Source organism: Dendropsophus ebraccatus, chromosome 2, assembly GCF_027789765.1.
Source record: "Dendropsophus ebraccatus isolate aDenEbr1 chromosome 2, aDenEbr1.pat, whole genome shotgun sequence".
NCBI classification, from domain to species: Eukaryota; Metazoa; Chordata; class Amphibia; order Anura; family Hylidae; genus Dendropsophus; species Dendropsophus ebraccatus.
Window position 1 is genome coordinate 158,835,974 of NC_091455.1, and position 17,742 is coordinate 158,853,715.

General features: G+C 42.0%; 1 protein-coding gene across 6 annotated transcripts in view; it reads right to left on the reverse strand.

Annotated features, from left to right (window-relative positions):
* Positions 1-216: 216 nt before the first annotated feature.
* Positions 217-17,742, reverse strand: part of TRIP13 (thyroid hormone receptor interactor 13) — a 33,456-nt gene continuing 15,930 nt past the window's right edge. For all 6 annotated transcript variants that reach the window (XM_069958591.1, XM_069958590.1, XM_069958589.1 and 3 more), the window contains exons 5-14: positions 17,440-17,495; positions 17,071-17,161; positions 15,899-15,971; positions 13,861-13,924; positions 12,943-13,029; positions 9,455-9,561; positions 4,117-4,270; positions 3,900-4,012; positions 2,016-2,085; positions 217-435 (exon numbers count right to left, since the gene is read on the reverse strand). In XM_069958591.1, the coding sequence (XP_069814692.1) occupies positions 340-435; positions 2,016-2,085; positions 3,900-4,012; positions 4,117-4,270; positions 9,455-9,561; positions 12,943-13,029; positions 13,861-13,924; positions 15,899-15,971; positions 17,071-17,161; positions 17,440-17,495 (911 nt within the window). In that variant the 3' untranslated portion in view covers positions 217-339. The remainder of the gene's footprint in view (positions 436-2,015; positions 2,086-3,899; positions 4,013-4,116; positions 4,271-9,454; positions 9,562-12,942; positions 13,030-13,860; positions 13,925-15,898; positions 15,972-17,070; positions 17,162-17,439; positions 17,496-17,742) is intronic.

Below are 17,742 nucleotides of genomic sequence, written 5' to 3' on the forward strand. Positions count from 1 at the left end.
GTATCCTGGTCTTTTCTGTGACGAAAGTACAATTTTGCGTCGCCGCTGTTATTTTTACCAGATTCCTCAAAGTTCGCTCATCCCTAGTTAAGGCTTTTTTTTTTGCATCTTTTCCACATTTTTCTAAAAGAAAAATGTAAGCTTTTCTGGTAGATATGTGCAACAGTTCAATGTTATTCTAGTTTTTACAAAATCATCCCCTTTTGGACAATAATACACAGACTGGATTAAACACTTTATGCATAAACTCATAAACCAAACATATTGAAAAGTATAAAATCTTACAGCAAAGGCATTTAAAAAAAAATTAAAGTGTCTTCAGAATTATTACAATAGTGTTCACGTGCTCTCAGTAAGGGATTTCCTTTCTTCAAACTGCTTCTCCACTGCTAGTGAAAGAGCTTCAAGGAATCTTTCAACTGTTACTGTAGGAGACTTAATAGAAAAGTGTTGCATTAAAAGTTACAATGATGGAAATTAAAAGTGTCTTTAATGGTATAACCACACACACACCTGTATAAATTAAAATAAAAAGAAAATAAATGTTTAGATTCCAAACAGTGGACTATGAGGACTGAGGAATAATTTTGTTTTTTATTAACCCTCTCCCCTTAGAGCCAAATCAATATAGTAAACGACTGCTGATCTTCTAGTTTACCGCTCGTTTACTGAGCCTATTACATGGCTCAGTTTATCATGCAGCAAGAGCTGCAGGGAGATTGTTAGCGATACCTGTGCAGCCCTATAAAAATGTAATAATAAAGTATATCATTACCTCTTCACAATCCCCGATGTCTTCTTGTCTTCTACACATTCACTGCAGCCTCCAGTGGAAATTCAGAGCTGGTCTCTAAAAAGAGAGGCTGCTTAGTCAATCACTGGCCAAAGTGGCTCCGTCCTGGCCAGGGATCGGCTGAGTGGCTTGTCACTTCAGAAACCGCTTTGAAGTTGCATAGTCAGCTGCTGGAAGCGTGGAGAAGCCAGGAAGACACCGGGGAGCGTGGACAGGTAATGGACCACAAAGGTACTGACGTCCTCGCTGCTACTTTATCTGCTATGGCAATTTTAAGAAGTTACGTATAAAGTTTTTATAGTGAATGCCCTCTACAATTTTCCTATTTTTGGCTCCACAATATAGATAAAGAGGTTTCAATAGCATTCAAGTAGAGAAAAATTCACATCTTTATCAGAAAGTAGAAGCATGCTACATTTTGAACCAGCTGGGTTGAAACATAGGGGCAGATTTATCAAATATGGTGTTAAGTAAAACTGGCTCTGTTGCCTCTAGCAACCAATCAGATTCCATTTTCATTTTCCAAAGAGTCTGTGAGGAATGAAAAGTGCAATCTGATTGGTTGCTAGGGGCAACTGAGCAAGTTTCACTTTACACCATGTTTGTTAAATCTCCCCTATAGTGTGTATGTACATGGATTTTTAATAATGATTAGAGATGAGCGAATCGGATTCGGGTTCAAGTCCATCCGAACCCGAACGATCGGATTCGATTAGCGGGGGCTGCTGAACTTGGATAAAGCTCTAAGGTTGTCTGGAAAAGATGGATACAGCCAATGACTATATCCATGTTTTCCACATAGCCTTAGGGCTTTATTCAAGGTCAGCAGCCACGGCTAATCAAATGCCGAAAGTTCGGGTTCAGATGGACTCAAACCCGAACCCGGTTCGCTCATCTTTAATAATGATGTGTGTAATAAAGTTTCATTTAGTTAAAAGTAAAAAATCTGTAATTATACAGTAAATGTAAATATATTAAAATAAAAACAGCATTTCAAGATACCCTATTTTAACTTTTAGCCAATGACCTTCGAATACAATTTAGATTTTACTTGGCAGAATACTATAAAGCAATTAGATTTGTAAATGTTAAAATATTAATTTCACATGAATGTCTAATTTTAGCATTAGGTTAGCATTTCTAATGTCTTAAAACATTTTCCTTTCTTGCCTCCTACCCAGAAGGTTTTCAGGAATAAATAAAAAAAAATATTGGTACCTACTTGTATAAAAAGTGCATGAGCCAAAAAAGGAAGTTTCCTAAGAACTCTACCACTGAGACCCTCACTTTTCCTGGAGAAAAATAAATTTGTATAGTGAAGATATAGTTACAAAGCAACACAAAACTTTTGGTACTATAACAATAATACTGCAAAAAATAACAAGGATGTATTTAACCTCTTAAGGACATATGACGTACTGACGTACCCGTACGTCATATGTCCTCATTAGCACTTCAAAGCGGGGCAGCGCGGCGACCCCGCTTTGAAGAGCCGCGGTCCCAGGGCCCGTGTGTAGCCCGGGACCACCGCTATTAGCGGGCACGGTCTGATCGCCGTGCCCGCTAATTAGCTAATTGGAGGCAGCTGTCAAAATTGACAGCTGCCTCAGATTACCGGAGGCAACCTTTCCCTGGGGTCTAGTGGGGGAGATCGGAGCGATCTCCGTTACTGATGCTGGCCGGGGACTCATCCAAGATGGCGCCGTCCCCGGCTCGGCACTCGTTTGTTTTCGGCTGCAGCAGCCGAAAGCAAACGAGTGCCTATCTCATTGATCTTTGCTGTATATCTATACAGCAAAGATCTTAATGAGAGATCAAAGTATATATACTAGAAGTCCCCCAGGGGGGCTTCTAGTATATGTGTAAAAAAAAAAAGTGTTGTTTATAAAAAAAAGCCCCCTCCCCTAATAAAAGTTTGAATCACCCCCCTTTTCCCAGGTTTTAAATAAAAGTAAACAAATAAATAAATAAATAAACAAACATGTTTGGTATCGCCGCGTGCGTAATCGCCCGAACTATTAATTAATCACAGTCCTGATCTTGCACGGTAAACGGCGTCAGCGCAAAAAAATCCCAAAGTGCAAAATTGCGCATTTTTGGTCGCATCAAATCCAGAAAAAATGTAATAAAAAGCGATCAAAAAGTCGTATATGCGCAATCAAGGTACCGATAGAAAGAACACATCATGGTGCAAAAAATGACACCTGACACAGCCCCATAGACCCAAGAATAAAAGTGTTATAAGCCTGGGAATGGAGCGATTTTAAGGAACGTATATTTGTTAACAATGGTTTGAATTTTTTACCGCCCATCAGTCCTTAAAGCATAACTGTCATGTTTTTTTTTATTGCAGAAATCAGTAGTATAAGCGATTTTAAGAAATTCTGTAATAGGTTTCAGCAGCCAAAAAAGCCTCCTTCTGTACTCAAGAAGCAATCTCCCAGCCCCCCCCTGACTTCTTATCTGTGCATTATCAGGCAAACACGTCTTCATTACAGAGAAGCTAGTGAAGACTGGTTCTGCTCTCTCCATTGTAAGCCTATGAAGGGGGGAGGGGCTGAGGGAGATGAGGGAGCAGGAAGAGGTGACATGAAGGTCAGCTGTTTGTAGACTCTCTGGGCACCTAAAACGCTAAATTCAGATGTCAGAAAGGTCAGTGCTTATCTATGAACTTACTGAGAGAAGATTGCAGGGTGTTGTGCTTTGCAGAAATCCTCTGTGCTCAGTCACTCCTAACAGCCCCTCCCCTCTCCATAGACACATAATGGACACAGAAATCCTGCTTCATTTGATGTAAGGGGGGAGGCTGGGAGATTGCTTTTTCAGTACAGAAGGAAACTCTTTTAGTACATAAAACCTATTACAGAGTTTCTTAAAATCGCTTGTACTGTTGATATTTAATGTTTTCAGAAAAATGACCCTGAAATGATAGTTACGCTTTAAGGGGTTAAAACAATATAAAAACACAGTCACGTGAAAAACAGTCACATCTGCTTTTATCAACTTAGGGTTCTTATGATCCCATAAGCTGATGTCCTAAAACAACCTGGGCATTGAGGAATCAATGACCCCAGGTAGTGAAAGGGTTAACATACAAGCAACTTACCGGGAAATGTCATTTAGTAATAAACTAAGCTTAGATATATTGTTTTCCACGTAGCCGATCATTTCCAAATCTCTTAAAGTAAGTAGTTGCTGCCTGGGATAAATAATTTGACACTGAAAAAAAAATAAAAACCCTTCTGTAAGCTAAATTTTCTGTTAAATACTTCCAAATCAAAGTATTGTAATCTTTTTAGATGAATACATATATTAAGCTTTACCTTCATAAGCTCTTCTATGCAAGAAATGTAGATGTTAAAAATCGCAGCAGGAGACGGTGGGCCAATGTATTGTTTTATATCTGCTCTGTCAACAAAGGCCAAATCTATTTTTTCAGTAATGTTTGAAGTTGTTAAGATAACTACATTAGGATACCTAGAAAAAAATAAATAAATGCAAAACATGTACTTATTATCACATACGTGTGATATGGGGTTATCAGGTCAAGCTAACAACTTTACAATATGTTAAAGGGAATCAAATCAGTCCGATTGGGCTGATATGGTACCTAGAGCACTGTATACAGCTACTGAGCAGTTTGCAGCACGTACCGGCCACGGCTGCTGCAGGAGCTTTATACCAAGGAAAAGCAAGTTTTAATTACCTGAGCGCAGGGCCGATTCTAGCTTGTCTGCTGCCTGAGGCAAAAATGTAAATTTTGCCCCCCCCCGACTCTAGATTAAATTATGTAGCAACTATTCCCACATCACCCCAGCTATCAATAAACTTATTATTTTGTCATTTTGTATTATGAGGGTCTGTAGTTGTTGTGCTGTATTATGATGTTCTGCAGCAGCTGTGCTATATGCTGGCACTTGTAGTACAACAATTGCAGCTAAAAGATGATGTCTTTATAAAGTAAGAGGCCATTACTTTTAAAGGTGAGCAGTGCTATACAGATATCATAATGCACATAGATTATTGTAATACACCTCGGCTGCTGCAGAACCTCATTACACATCTCAGATGCCGCAGAACCTCATAGGTCTCTTACTTTAAGGAACCAGAATCATCTTTTAGCTGTAAGTGTTGTACTACAAGTTCCAGCATATAGAACAGAGGGGCTGAGAGCTGGATTCTGACATAATAAATGATGAGGCTGTGCACACCAGTGCTACCTGCTCTGCATGAAGTGGCAGCCTGGCTGTCTGGATACAGCAGGACAACTGCAAGTTTACAGCAGAAAAATACTTTAAAAAAAACTGCAGCAAATATGAAATATAGAGCAGCTGAAGCTTGTGTGCATGCACTGGTATACACACTGTACATATGAGGTCTCTGCCATGATGAAGGGTCTGTGTACAAATGAGGGGAGCAGTGAGGGAAGTGCTGGAGATCTTCTAAGAGGTTCAGGACAGGACTTACAGATTGTTATGGTCCTAAGCCTGTGTTTTCTGCCTGCCCTGTAAGAACTGAGCAGCCTGTTGCTATGGACAGACTCTCCCCTTACTGTTTTATCCCCCGACTCGACTGCTGAGAACATGTTATAGGAGTCAGGACACAGTAACTGCATGAGAGAAGCAGAGCCCTTCTATACAACTAGGAGGAAGGGAGGGGGTTAACCCTTAGATGACACTGACAACAAAGAACAGTAGTGCAGAGCAGCTGTATCTCTACTGCCCGGCTTTCCTGCTCTCTGCATGACTTATCTCCTGGTTGCCCTGTAACATAGATGAGTGTCAGGGATTACACTCACCTTAGTTTTTAACTTTGCCCACCAGTGCTGCATGCCAGGAACAGATCGATAGCCTGTATGAGCAGCTGTCCGCTCTCAGAATACTGCCCCCTGCAGGCGGGGAGGAGCCTTGTCTGAGGCAAAACGCTATCTGCTTCTCTGCCACAGATTACACAGATGTCGGACACTGCTTGGGGAGGAAGCTGAGACAGAGCACAGGGACACAGCACACTGGGCTGCAAATGACAGCAGCAGGGAAGATTCTGCCGTCCCTGCAGGCTCCCAAAATCTGCCGCCTGAGGCAGCATCCTCATTCTGCCTCATGGCAGAAACGGGCCTGCCTGAGCGTGCAACAGGCAGAGGCAGGGAGGTAGTCATATAGGAGGCTCCCCTCCTGTGTCTTGTCACCGCTGTCTGCCTGCCAGCACGAACAGCTGGATGATTGACAGGCAGAGAGGCCAGTAACTACCTCCACTTCTCTGCCTGTTGCGCGCTCAGGTAATAAAACTTGTTTTTCTCCAATATAAAGCCCCTGCAGTAGCTGGTACGTGCCGCAGGATGCTTAGGAGCTTAAGGGTGGGTTCATACTGAGGAATTCTCGTGGACACGTCACTTATTTCGGCGGATAGTGGAATACTCCGGCCCATAGAATGGTGTCTATGGAGCCGGAGGAAAGGCGCGCGGACAGCCGACGGAATTCCGCGGTTATTATCCGCGAGAATTCCTTAGTAAGAACCCACCCTTATACAGCACTCCAAGGAACCGTATCAGCCCAATTGGGTTCCATTAAATATTATTGATCACTGAATATGTTAGAAACATATTTTAGCTGAACCTTTGATATGGATTATGAAATGTAACACCAAAACTCTGACACATCTGTAGATCTTGCATCAAGCATGCAGAAGAGAGCTTGTCTTCACATTATACTGGTATATTAAAGTCAGAGTTGTTACACAAAGACTTTAGTTTCAGCTAATTCACTAAACAAAATTGTGCCCATGCCATACACAGTGCCTGTCAGCTGAAAGATGATTTATTTTTAAATACGGTTCACTCCAAAATAAAAAGTAAAAAAAAGCTAAATTTATATTTCCTTTGTTATGTGTATTATTATTATTTTATTTATATATATATATATATATATATATATATATATATATATATATATCCTATATAGAAAACTATAATCAAATCCCAATGCAAAATCCCACCCCTTCACCCCCCCCCCCCCAAAGTAAACGCATAGGGGATAGGGGTAGATGTTTTGTTCTCTCACCTATTAGTGCTGTTCTGGGGTTACTTCCCTACACTGAGCCCCCACAGAACTCTATTCTGATCTCCCACAAAGCCTCCAGTGTATAATGCACCTAGGACCCAACTACAACAGCTGCAGGCACTACAACTCCCAGCATGTACTGACAGTCTGCAGCCCTCAGGATATGCTGGGAGTTGTAGCGCCTGCATCTGTTGTAGTTGGGTTCTAGTTTAAAAGTTTGCTAGTGTACTGTGGTGACTGCGGGGCTGTGTCAGTACACTACCGTAAACCATACACTGACCCATTTAAACCCAAATGGTACACAGGCTCTGCACACTATAGAAGCGATACAGTGCTGGGGAGGACGTGGTATGTGGGCTGCTGGGGTTTAAGTGCCAAAGCTGGTTTTAAGTCCCAGTCCGGCTCTAGTGGTCGGGATCAGAAAGCTGCTGGATCTGTCAGAATTGGACCAATAATAGCAGAACTGAACAGAATTAAACTGTGCAGAGGCACACAGTCCTGCTGGTGAGAACAGCCAATGACTGTGGAGATACCCACCCTAACCCAAAGCAGGAAGTAAAAGCAGGCCAGGAGCTTGAAAAGGGGTAGGTTTGGCAGCTGAGAATACCCTTCTGCCGAGAGAACCGGCTGATATGCCACAAAAGCCCTTTACCTTAGCAGTTGATAGCTGTTATAACCGCTCTTCTGCCCCTCTGCATTCCTTATAAATTCGCTAATTGCCCCTATGCAAATATGGGGCTTAAGAGCATTTGGGGAGTCGCCGAGGTCCAGGAGCACCACTCTGTCCCGCCCATTCCACCCCCATCTGTACCGCCCCCTTCAGTCCACTTCACCCAGCCAGAATCCTCCCATCCCGCCCAGTCTGCCCCATCTGTATCACCCCCCCCCCCCCTCAAGTCCACTTCAGCCAGCATCCCCTGTCCCTACCAGTCCCCCCCCTACCTTGCCGCTGATATGACAGCCGATCAGGACCCCAGGACAGTAGGGTGCTCACTGCTACAGTTTGCAGACAGCAGGAGTGTGAAAGCGCTAGGAGCCTGGGTTAAGCAGGATGGTAAAGCTCAGCCCAGGCTCCCAGCGCCGATCGCGTTCTTGCTATCTGCAAACTATAGCAGTGAGCACCCTACTGTCCTGGGGTCCTGATCGCTATTAAAGCGCCAGAAGAGCCTTGCCCCTACTGTCCCACCAGCTCGGCCCATCCCCTCCCATGATGCTGGGCTGACAGCCTGCTCCCAGCCTGGGAGCCACATGGCTGCTGCAACCCTGGTCACTCTTGGTGTACTGAGGAGATGCACTAAGGGAAATAGTGGGACAAAAAAGGTAATCACAAATGTTTAGGACGTAGGATTAAAAGTAATCCTACATCCAACACATTGGCCATTACCTGTTCTGTTGCTATGAGTGTAATGACTTAGTTACTTAGGTAATCTATTTAGTGGGAAATCCATATTCATTCAGGCACTGACATATGGTACAGGGCACATTACATAGAGCTGTGTATTACATTCCTACAGTATATACCTTTTCATAGCACTGCCTTTTTGATATGCAATACAATGTTGGATTGAACTGATATGTATACTCTGTGGGGGAGATTTATCAAAGGGTGTAAAATTTAGACTGGTGCAAACTACCCACAGCAACCAATCACAGCTCAGCTGTAGGCAGTGCTGAAAGGAAAGCTGAGCTGTGATTGGCTGCTGTGGGCAGTTTGCACCAGTCTAAATTTTACACCCTTTGATAAATTTCCCCCTGTAAGTTGATATATTCTAGTCCTCATTATGTGTGATCATCCCTATTTCATCACCCCCTGGTAGCAACTTCATCAGTGCTGATTCGCCTTTTATCCTTTTATTGTGTCATTTGGTATATTTAATAAAGTATTTGCATTTATTTTTATTTTTTTTGGTCTGGCTTTTTGTATGGGTTTATACTTTAGAGAAATGCAGTGGTTAAAACTATTATAAAAAAGGACTTAGAAGTTTTAGGTGACCGTAATCTGTAGCAACCAGTGTCATGCAGCTGCTGCCAAGGTGAATGAGATCAGAGGGTACCTTTAAAGGGGTCTAGAAGAACATAGTTCTATCATTCTGAAAATCACTGTTCAGACCAAACATGGAATACTGTGTACAGTTTTTTGTACCAGTGCAGAAAACGGATACAGTAGAGCTTAGGTGGTGGGCAACCAATATAATAAGTGGAATGGGTGGACCTCAGTACAGATGTTAGCGCAGCACACTGCATATTATACCGGCCCAGCACCTCTCGCTGCCAGACGGGTGATATAGAGACCCCTGTGTATGTGAGACAATCACTTGCTGGGACGAGTGCGCTCAAATGTGTGAGCGCTGATGCAAACAGTGTGCACCACCACTCATGTAAACAATATAATACCCTTCTGTACTGCTGAAATGCAGCAGTGGATTCTCAGGAGCCACTGGCTTGTGGTACATTGAGGGTAGTGTTCCAGATTTACTTAGCTTTTCTCTGAATCAAAATTGCACGCAGAATAGGCTTACCCGAATTAAGGTTTTTTAGCCTTACAAACTAAGTTGCCTTCATGTAATAAGGTAAGGATTAAATGATTTAGGAAAAAAAAAAATACCTTCTTATATGATCTATCTGAGTAAGAACAGCATTCACTACACGAATGGCATCAGAAGGTTCGGTGCCTGCTCTAGATGCACTTCGCGCTGCAGTAAGGCTTTCAACCTAAAATATGAGCAAGATATTTAATTATGCAGATGATAATCAAAGTATATCAAGCAAATCTTTCAAAAAGATTGTGAAATGAGTCAAGCTACTGTACTTAAAGTTCATTGCTTGACTTTGCATAAATAGGAGGGTCATTGGGGTATTTTAGGTTATATCATGGGACGAGGCAGGGTTGTCCTCTCTTCCCCTTGTTCTTTAAAGTATTAGCTCTAAGAGTTAAGAAGAACTATATTATGCTGTGTATAGGTTATCAATTATTTTTTCTGGATATCCCCTTTAACTGGTTCATCTGGTAGTCTATGATGCTATGAAGCCTATGAAGACCAGAAATCAGTGTCCTCAATGCATCTCTATGAGAGTGCTCTCATAGAGATGCATAGAAAACTGTGGCTGCCGGACAGCGGGCTGTCTGAGTATATAGCTGAGCATGCAGTTGAGGAGTCAATAAAAAAGGAAATTGGTGGTGAATGATTCTTTTAGATGGTGGTGCTTCTGCAATTGTTATATGTGCTAAATTCCCTAATTTGGATCAGAGATAGATTTAAAAAATGTCCCTGAATTAACAAAATTAACTCGTTCGTGGATGACCTTTGTATGTTGAAAATATTTCGGGACCAATACTTTATGAAAAACTGGTAACTGGCTCTGAAGAGCAGATAATGTCATCCCAAAATCCAAAGAAAAAAATTATGGCAAAAAATTAAGGCAAGTTTTTACATACAACAGTCAGAAAGAGCTACAGGAGACTTTAAAGGAGAAGTCCGGCCGCATGACAAAAAAAAAAAATTGCTTTTGCATCTGGGATACTACTTCCCACACCCATGTGAAGCTATTCCACCAGAATTGGCCTTCTTGTCCACACAGATCAGTCATTTTCACAAGCCTGATGCTCCTCTTCACTTCCGGTTTAGTCAGAACACAGACTCAGCCCTTCTACTACAACTCCCAGAAGCCCCCTCGGCACGACTGCCTTCCCCCTGTAACGCCCCCTCTGTTTTCCCCTCCCCTCCAGCGTGCATACAGTCTACAAGCTGTATACAGGAGAGAGAGCCTGGGGTGTAGAGCGGCTGGCTGAAACTTGTAGTGCGGGCATACTTCGGCTGATTTCTGATTCCCAGCACTACAAGCTCCTGCCAGCCAGATACAGCAGCCTGTGTACAGCCGTCCCCTGTGTCCAGCAAGAAGGGGTAACGGCTGGGTTATACAGCGCTGCGTTCTCTACTACTGCTACAGGGTGAGAGGAGGGAGGGGGGAGAGAGCGGAGGGAGTGAGTGAGTGTCCGGAGATAAAGGAGATAGAGGCTACAGCAGAGTACTCGCTCCTGTCCGCCCCCTCCCTTCTCCCTGTAGCAGCAGCAATGAACGCATCGCTGTATAACCCAGCCGTGACCCCTTCTTGCAGGACGGGACAGGGGACGGCTGTACACAGGCTGCTGGAAGGAGGATGGGACACAGGCTGCTGCTGGGACCATAGCTGTATGTGGAGCAGAGCGGCTGGCTGAAACTTGTAGTGCGGTAGTTTCTGATTCCCAGCACTACAAGCTCCTGCCAGCCGCTCTGCTCCACATACAGCTATGGTCTGTGTCACATCCACTGTACAGTCCAGCGATCTCTGCTGCTACAGGGAGAGAGGAGGGAGGGAGGGAGGGGGGGGGGATAAGAGCGGGTACTCGCCTGCAGCCGCTGTCTCCTTCATCTCCGGACACAGTGGATTATGCAGGGACGCCTCCAGAACGCCCCTGTCCTGACATTATTGGCTGGGAGGCGTGCCAGAGGAGGGGAGTTACTGGCCCACAGGGAGGAACGCCCTGGATCGTGACGTTGCCGGCTCCACGTCACGACCCAGGGAAGCACTCAGGGACCAGAGATCGTTGTGACATCAGTAATGAAGCAGGAACTACACAACTTCCGGCAGCGAAAGTGAAGGAGAAAAGTGGGGTAAGGCTGGGGAATCAGAAACCAGTGTACATTTAAAAGTTATATAACTTTACATGTGGGGAGCAACTATAGAAAAAAAAATTTCACCGGACTTCTCCTTTAAATTACTATATAGAGGACTTGAGCGATTTCAGAATCCTGTACAGATCACACAGGGTCCTAGAAAAATAAAACAAAACCGCCCTTCACCTGGTGTCCAAAGGAGCCGCTCATCCTAACACACAGCAGTACACGTCATGTAGTATCACACTGTACAGTAGAGAGGAGATACTAGACAGCCAATCACTGCATGTACTTCACTATTACTGGGGTTTTACCACTAAAACGGCCACTTTTAGCGATTGTCCAGTTTTTTACATGTTCCACTGATCCTGACTGTAGCATTGTATGTTGTCTGCTCTCAAATTACAATGGTCCAGAAAGGACCATAGCATGTTGAAAATATTGCAACCTGAGGCCACCTTAATTTGAAGGACCCCTGTATAGGCACTAAAATGAATAGATATAGAACAGAAAGAAAGTTCGTATTAAGATACAGATATTGTCACTTCTGTAGAAGGGTGACCTGGTGTGGATGTTTAATAACTATTTACCTTGTTAGTTAAATGGAAGTAAAGTGATTTCCAAAGGGTGGGCAGGCAGCAGGGTGTAGCACAACACATATTAGAAATGAAACTAGGTTATATGGTTTAAAATAATTCTTTAGTGGGTCCTAATGGACTGGCAGTACTAATGAAGCGTAGTAGGTATGTTCTACAAGTAAAGCTCTATAGAGTTAGGGCTGTAGTTTACAGCCCAATCCTTACTGTAAACAAGCATAGATCTCTAATAAATGTCTGCGTAACTGGTTTACCTTTATTCAAGAACATTATGACAGTATTATTGAGTGGTAGTGTTATTGTTTGTGTTATTATTTGCGTCTTCCATAGCGGTATTATTGGTAATACTAGTCTCTATATATAACAACTGATTACAGTGTGTGTCATTGGTATAATATCACAGCATTTGGGACCCTAGTTTTCATTTTGCCCAGGGCTACACAGTCCAAAACTAGTCTTGTAAATATCAGCACTATGCTAGACACAAAGCCGGCTACTCCTATTAGTTCACATAAGTCAGTGATATTCAAATGTACAATTGTTAAACAGAATTACTAAAATGTATTGAAGAAAAAGTTGACTCTTACATAGTATTTTGAACTCCTTTAGGTCTTCATTTTGATGAATATTTGTACCAAAACCAGAAGTGGGTTGAAAACACAGAAAAAGATACAATATTCCCCACTATATATTTTCTCTGTGGCAGTTCCACTCCTGATTTCTATGAACAAACAATTCTGATTTGGAATGAGTTACAAATACAGACCAAACTACTGTGTGTAAACCCAGCGTTACAGATCCTAAAGTAAAAACACAATTTTAAAAATTACTAAATGACTTACTTCATCAATCAACACAAATACTAATGCATCTTTGTCCTCTATTAGTTCATGAATCTTCTGAAACATCTTTGTTACTAACTTGCCACTCTGAGAACATAAAAACACAAACATTATGTATATAAAAAAGCCTGACAGTCACATAGCCATAAAAAATAGGGGAAAAATCTAATTCAAATCAATATTTAGTATGACCATCCTTTGCCTTCAAAACAGCTTATTCTTCTAGATACATCCACACACAGTGTATGAAGGAACTCGGCAGGGAGGTTATTCTAAACATCTTGAAGAACTAACTGCAGATCTTCTGTGGATGTAGGCCTTAGCCATGTCCTTCTGTCATAGACAGACTCTATGTTGAGACCAGGGCTCTGTGGGAGCCTTTTCATCTCTTCCAGGATTCCTTGTTCTTCTTTATGCTAGAAACTGTAATGGGAACCAAACACTAAAACATTGTAAATCCTACCTATATAGGCATGTGGGGAGTCCTCAGCTGCTAAATAGTCACCACTGGCAGGAAACTTCTATAGCAATCACATCTTCCTGGAAGCGTTAGCGTATAGGAGCCTACAGCGGCACAGAGAGGCTGTCCTGGAAGTTAATGTACCCAGGAAGGTGTGATTGCAAAATATGTTTTTGTCACCAGTCACTAGTTGGAAGCAGAGGACCGCCCCTATGCCTACATAGGTAGGATTTACAATATACATTTTTGGCCATATAAGTAACACGTAAAGTGATTACTTATATAGCTGGAAAGAATGCTAGGGTCATATAGCAATGTAGTTACAGGGGGGAAGTGTATAATTTTCAAGTCATCACTTGCCTGGATCTATACAATAATTTCATTACTATGACACAAAACCCACTATTCTAGCCACAGCATCCATTATGTTTACTTTTGCCTTTACTTAAAATGCTTACCTCTGAAAACCATTTTGAGAAGAGACTGTGGCTATTAATTTCAACAAGCTGACCATGTGTGTATCTAGGAAATATAATGTAACAAAGGGAATTAGTCACATCATTATTTAACATGCAGAAAAAAATACCACCCACATCATATGGCTACTTATATGTGTATTAAAATAGAAAAGGAAATCTGATTAATCTCCGTGGAAGACCACTTAAAGGGTTTAACCCCTTAACATTCTGCACCATATATTGGCTGTGCACAGGTGGTGGGACGTTATGATGCTAGATTTGTTTTAGGTAACACTCGCTGCTAATGCCTAACAACAGCTTGATCACTGATCTCAGTGAATAAACCTGTTAAACCTGTTATCACTGCATGTAAATGGCTCATTGCCCACACAATTGGCTACTATGGCAGCCTCCAGACTTTACTAGGTCTCTGTACCAGTCATTGTAACTGAGTCTGATTAGATCTGCATAGTACATCATTGATCGGTAATAGATTGCTTATATTAATTCCCTCATAACTGACAGTCAGACTCTAACTTTAAATGCCTGTTACTACCAAGAAACAGTTATGCACATTTGCATGCTCATCTGACAATGTAGTAGTATAAGAAATACAGTACAGTGAAACCTTGGCTTACAAGCATAATTCATTCCAGGAAAATGCTTGTAATCCAAATCACTCATATATCAAAGCAATAACTAAAAATTTTAACCCAAAAATAATGTAAATAAGGTGTTTTGTATCAATAAACACTGTATCAGTTAAGAAGGGATTAATCAGTTAACTCTCCCTTCACCGAGTGGCTGCAAATCTGCTGGTACTAGTGCGGGCTCACTGGAGCAGCTATCGGCGAAGGGGTTAATTCAGGGGTCAAAGGGAAGCAGCAGTGACATGGATGGGCACCAGAGCAGAGAAGGAAGAGGCATCTAATCACCAGCAAAGTTGATCAGGTAGCAGTGAGTTAAAATGAGAGGGCTTTCTACCCAGTACATTATCAGGAAGGGGACACAGGGGGCTTGTATTAAGAAATCTCACTTGTTTACCAAGTTAAATTTTTTTTTTAAATGTTTGCTTGTCTTACAAAAAGCTCTCAAAATTATTGGTATTTCAAGGCTTCACTGTAGTTCATTTGCAAATCGCAAACATTTAAGTACATTAAAGGGGTATTCCCAAAGGGGTATTCCCAAAGGGGTATTCCCATGGTTAAGATGGTATCTTGGCCCCTTCCAGGTAGTGTGGCTGTACAGGTGTTTGGAAAGCTTAACTGTTTGTGAAACTCATATTAACGGGAGTCATACAAATCACATAATTCTCATGGTTTGGCTATTTTTTTCAGCTTTCCGACAACCCCAATGACTGCAAACAATACTAAGGGAGTTGGCAAGCCATCTTAACAATAATCTTTGAGGAAAGAAAAGTGGAATCAGATTCGTTGCTAGAGCAACTGAGCCAATTATACTTTCCACCAGTTTGATAAATCTCCCACTTAATTTTTCCATAAAACAGTTCGGGTGATTCCACACGCGGCAATAGCAAATATGTTTATTTTTATTTATTTATTAAGTTTTATTTATAAAATGGGAAAAGGGGTGGTGACTTAATTTTTTTTATTACGGAATGGGATTTTTTTTTTATTATTACAGTAATATGTAGTCCCCCTAGGGGACTTCTTTGAGCAATGCATATTGCTGCATTGTACTGCATCAATCTATGGAATGGTCACTCAGTTACTATGGGATGCTGAAGCTCATACTATACGATTGCCGAGCCAAGATCAGCATCATAGCATTACTAAGGCCGGCCAGAAGCACTAGACCACCAGGTGATCTGGTTTGACAGCGGCAATTAAATGTTTGCTTAATTAGCCTGTGAGGTGATCGGACCACACCAGCTAATAGTCAGTGTCCCAGGTTGCTGATAGCAGCCAGGAGCGGCATGGTGAACCCCCTTACTGGTGCCATGATGTACCTATTACCTCACTGGATGTTAATGGGTTAAAAACAAAATAAACTTTCTTTATAATATCAATAGTATTACCTGCTTGACAATCTGATGGATAGCTTCTGAGCCAATGCTTTGCAAAGTGAGGTTTTTCCAGTACCAGGTGGACCTAATTGACAAGATTTAAAAACAGGGTCAAATAAGGGTTAAAGTACAAATAGTATAAAAGGAAAGAAAAAAAAAAGGTAGGTGTATTAGTCAGTGCTGTCAGTCGGAACTGTTGTGTGTAACCAGAATAATTTAAGTCTTTTTTCACACAACTGCATAATTTATGTGAATGGCATGAATCTAACCTGCTTATATTTCCCTTTTGTGCATGAGGCGCTGAGGATAAAGGGAAGTTTCCTACCTTCATCCTCAGCACTGTTTCTGTGTATCTAGTAGGTATATCCACTGGCTAATTGGCAGAAATACTGCCCCCAGAGCACCGTTCCGGTAGCCCCGCTCCCTTGATAATCATTAGGAGGGGCGGGATAGCAGAGGAGGTTCCAAGGCTCTTAGGGGGAAGTCCCGCTTCCAGTGCTCCAAAGCACCCAATTAACCTATAGCTACCAAATACAAGGAAACAGCACAGAGGATGAAGGTAAGAAAATAAACTTTATCCTCAATGCCCTGTGCACAAAAGGGAGCAGGTTAGATTTGTCTAATTAGTCAGCATAATAATAGATTTCTTTAATGTGAAATTTGGCTGCTTCCCTATTAAGATTTAGGGAAGTCACTGTGCTTCTGATAACTCTGCTAGCTCAGATTTAGCAAACATTTCTGCCACAATTTACATAAATTGTAATGAATGCAGAGTAGCAGAAGCCCATGCCCTACTTGCATGCCCACTTTACACCAAGCTCTGCAATTATGGCAAGTTCTTTCCACAGCAACTCCTAAAGCTGATTTTGTAGATGTTGAAGTAATCTGCGAAGACAGTAAGAAATAAGAAAATCCACTTCTAAAAAAAAACAAAAAACACCACCACCCCCCATAGTCTTGGCTGAGCAGCGCCTCCCTGCTTTTGTTTTGACAAACATGTAGCACCCATTCATCCCATCAATGACTTTAGCAGTAACTCTGGTCCAGGTACGTTGAGATTGATGCAGAACGGGATTGTGGCAGGCATGTTTTTTTCCCTAGTCTGGGCACGATCCCTTTAAATTGGGTCAATTTCCTGATAACTGTAAGAAAAGGCAGAACACTTACACAATTCAAGAACTTACCATGCAAAAGGACAACTCTGTTCCATGCAATCAAATTGCTGTCTACATTTTTGTCGGAAAACAGCAGTGTAGTTGTAACATAATCTAGGAGCTAAAGAAGAAAAAATGACGATCACTCGTCACACATATAAGGCAATGACTAAAGCAAGCTAAAGCAACTAAGACAACATATAATTGCATCTGAGTCACACACGTACAATAACAATTTTCCTTGTGAGGAACAACATCATATGCAACTCAAAAATTTCACAGTAATGTTTTTATTACAAGGAGTAACAGAATTCACATGTTAGCTACATGCTATTTTAAAGGGGTATTCCGGGCAAAATTAAAGCATTGCACTGTACAGTGAGCAGTGAACATACTTACATTTGACTTAATTTCACTGTCATATATCAGACTTTCCCAAAGCCTATGAAAGTCAGCTGAAAGGACAAAAAAAATCCTAATGAGAAGACCAATTATATTTTTAGTGATGTCCGTGCAGCCCTTGCTTTGGTGTAAAGTATATACTTACCTGATCACATTTACCCGGTGTCCTCAGGTCTTGTCTATGGGATTCCCCAGTCTCTACAGCTCTCACTTCTGGTCCCACCTCTGAAGTGACAGGCCACTCGGCCTGGACCTGAAGTGAGAGCTGCAGCTGTGATGACTGGGGAATGCCACAGACAG